This window comes from Cornus florida, unplaced genomic scaffold (assembly GCF_030987335.1).
Source record: "Cornus florida cultivar Cherokee Brave unplaced genomic scaffold, ASM3098733v1 CherokeeBrave_3.0.0_Hap2_Chr03, whole genome shotgun sequence".
NCBI lineage: Eukaryota > Viridiplantae > Streptophyta > Magnoliopsida > Cornales > Cornaceae > Cornus > Cornus florida.
Window position 1 is genome coordinate 24,362,743 of NW_026775573.1, and position 3,314 is coordinate 24,366,056.

Genomic DNA, 3,314 nt, shown 5'->3' on the forward strand with positions numbered 1-3,314 from the left:
AGAAGCTTGATCATTCAAATTAGAATAATGAAAACATATGATTTTCTAGGCAAGTAATTTATGAGAGTTAATCAATTTGCTTAGACTTTACTAGTAATAGAATATGCTATTTTTAGTCTCAATTACTAAATAGCCCTTTCATTGATTTGACTCAATTATAAAATACACCCACCATCCTAACACTTTTCTTTCTCTCTCTCTCAATTCGCTCGTGGGGGTGTTTATGCACGTTTTAAACAATGATGTACACAATTGTCTCCAATGGTCTAATTTGGTCACATGTTGTAATACGCGGCAAAATACTTTAGTCTTAAGTTAGTGCACGTGCTGGATTTGGAGCGCAATCATTGGACAATGGTACTACCAGTCACTCAAGTCCACTGTCAAGTGAGATCATCCGGACCCATAAGCACCAGATTTTCCCAGAAACCAAACATCATTACTGCTGATGAGAAAATTGTTATAAGTAATTCTAATTTTATTTATTTTTTTCCTGAAGAATTAAGTCAAATGACAAAAAAATTAAACGTGTGTTACTTAGCATAAAAAATTACTTTTTTTTAGACAAGGATGAAAGAAAAGACCATTGAAGAGGTCTTCATTGACTTCAATTTTTGATTTTTTTTTTTCTTTTTAATTCTATATTTGTCTGAACGTTTGTACCAATCACTGCTCCTAATCGCCACAAAACCAAAATAAAAAAATTAAAAATTATTTAAAATAAAAAAATCTAAGTTTGATAAATTATTGATTTATTTATTTATTTTTTTAACAAATTAGGGGTGAGGATTCAAATACCAACAGATCTAAGCAAGCAAATTAAATGATAGGTAGATTGGTAAAGAGAGAGTAATAAATAACCATTCTAACAAAATTTAAAATTCCATTTTCGGGAAAGAAATTAAAAGAAGAAAAACACTACAAGGTACAAACAGTTGTTAAAAATTATATATGTATATATATATATATATATACATATTTGGGTAAGTGATTTCTAAACTGGTTTGGAAAAATTATAGCCAGTAGACATAAATTTTTTTTTTTATTTTTAAAAAAAGCCAAAAAAAAAAAAAAAGCCACCTCGTCCTACAACTAGACACTGTGAACATTCTCAGTAGTAGCAGAATCAGATGAACCACCATTGCAATCCATAGTCACCATCCATTTCTGAACTTCATCAACTCCAATCACCTCCTCCCACATTCCCTTCCCCTCTCCGCTTCCCGATTCCATTCCACTCCTTTCCGAATTCCCTTCCTCTGACCCACTTTCTCGCAATGTGTAATCAGGGAAAGGAAAATTGAGCTTGGCTCTGGGCCCCCGGAAATCAATGGCGGCCTTGTCGTAAGCCCGCGCAGCCTCCTCCGCCGTATCGAACGTCCCAAGCCAGACCCGAGCTGCCCGCCGCGGATCCCGAATCTCGGCCGCCCACTTCCCCCACGGCCTCTGTCTCACTCCTCTGTAATTCTTCTTCTTCCTCTTCGTCACCGTCAAACCAGTCTTCTTTTTCTCTTCTTGAACTGGCGCGAAAAAGTTGCAGCCCAGACAGCCGTTGATTTTGCAGACCTGACACGTGTCCGGATCAGATAGCCGCAGGAATGTTTCGCAGTAATTGCCATCGGACATGTCATGACTCGAGTCTGCGGCGGAGGAGTCGCCGTTTATGACGTTCTTGAGGGCGGCGACCATGACGGAGAGTTCCTGGTCGTGGGTCATAGGCGACGGCGGCTGAGGTGGCGGAGCGCCGTCGTGTTTGGGTCGGTTGTATGGAGTTTGCATGTTGGGATTACTGTGGAGGTTTTGAGAAGAGGAGTTTGTTGTCTCTGTCTCAGGTGTTTGTGGTCTTAGAGAGAGAAAGTAGTGCGGATGGGTGGATTTATATACCGGAGTGGCTCGTCGACGTATGTGCGGATGCCAATTGGACACACACATCACACACGGGTTTGATAAGCTGTTTTATTGGCACGCGGGTATTTTGGATTCTGACGTGTCTTCTATCTGGGACCCACTACTTTTGCTGGTAAACCATCACTTTTTAGTAACCAAAAAATTGTTCCTAAATTAGTCATACTTGGTTATTATAATGCTGAATCATGGATGTCTAAATTAGTCATATTTGGATTTTTTTTTTTTTTGGTTGTTGTTAATTTTGAAATTATTTTATATCAGCGGTAATGATTTCTAAAAAATTCATCCATACCATACTTTATGACCATTAAATATAATTGCTATGTATTTTTTGATAACTAAATTTTTTATGTCCTCTGTTCGGGGATGATCTCTTGGTTACACACATATTGATAATAAGAGGAGATGGAGGCTTAAATGGGTAGCTTTTGTCATAAAAAAATATATGTTTTTCTTATTTATTCAATTACGTATAAATGGTACTAATGGTTCATATTTATTATTTGATGGAGTCAAAATCTCGTAATTTTGGGAAAATAAAGTTGACCAAAATGCTAACATGGTTAGTTTAAAATACTATTCAATTTTACAGAGGTGCCACTTTTAGGTACATAGATATCGCTTTTTTATATATGTAGGTGCCATTTTTTTTGCATTAGGTTATAAGTACCACTTTTGTTTTGAGCATAATGAAACCACTTTTATTCACATAGATACTACTTTTTCTGCACATATGCACCAATTTTTTGTGCAGCACAAAAAGTGATACCTGCATGCACAAAATGTGGTACCATGTGTCTAAATGTGGTACCTTTGTGAGGTTAAGTGTTTTTTTATGTTTTTAATTTTTTTGAAATTATGAGATTTTGATTCCATCAAATAATAAATATGGTCATTAGCACCATTTATATATAATAATTTCTTAATATTACGTAAATATAGGAAAAAATAGTAATTAATTATTTTTAAAGAGTTAGTGTGAAAAGATAGTCAATCCGGCATAGACGTTGGTGCTGACTTGGCACCTTACCTAAGCGTAGCGAGTGGAAAGGTTATGATGACCTGGCAATTCATGTACCTGGCAATTCATGTACACTCGAATTTGGACGGTAATGAGAACATGGCTTTTCATCTCTCAGAAAGGCAATAAGTGGCTTCCAAATGGCTTTTTATGGTGATAGGAGCCAAACGATCAAGAGCCAAACGTTTTGGTATGGGGGCCGCAAATTTTCTTTTTATCTTTTTATTTTTTAATTTTTAAAATCGATAAATACCACACTCCAAAAAAAATATATAATCTATATAATTTCTTTTTATTTTATTTACTTGTTTATGAAAAAAAAAAAATCAACTGAAAAAATAAGTTTTACAAATTTGTAAGGAAAAAAATTGATAAAAAATAATAA

General features: G+C 35.4%; 1 protein-coding gene across 1 annotated transcript; it reads right to left on the reverse strand.

The window, feature by feature from the left end:
• Positions 1-815: 815 nt before the first annotated feature.
• LOC132298703 (ethylene-responsive transcription factor ERF109-like) lies at positions 816-2,304 on the reverse strand. The gene has a single exon (XM_059795086.1). It carries the CDS (start codon positions 1,930-1,932, stop codon positions 1,093-1,095), a length of 840 nt encoding a protein of 279 aa, XP_059651069.1. The 5' UTR covers positions 1,933-2,304; the 3' UTR covers positions 816-1,092.
• Between the last annotated feature and the right edge of the window lie 1,010 nt (positions 2,305-3,314).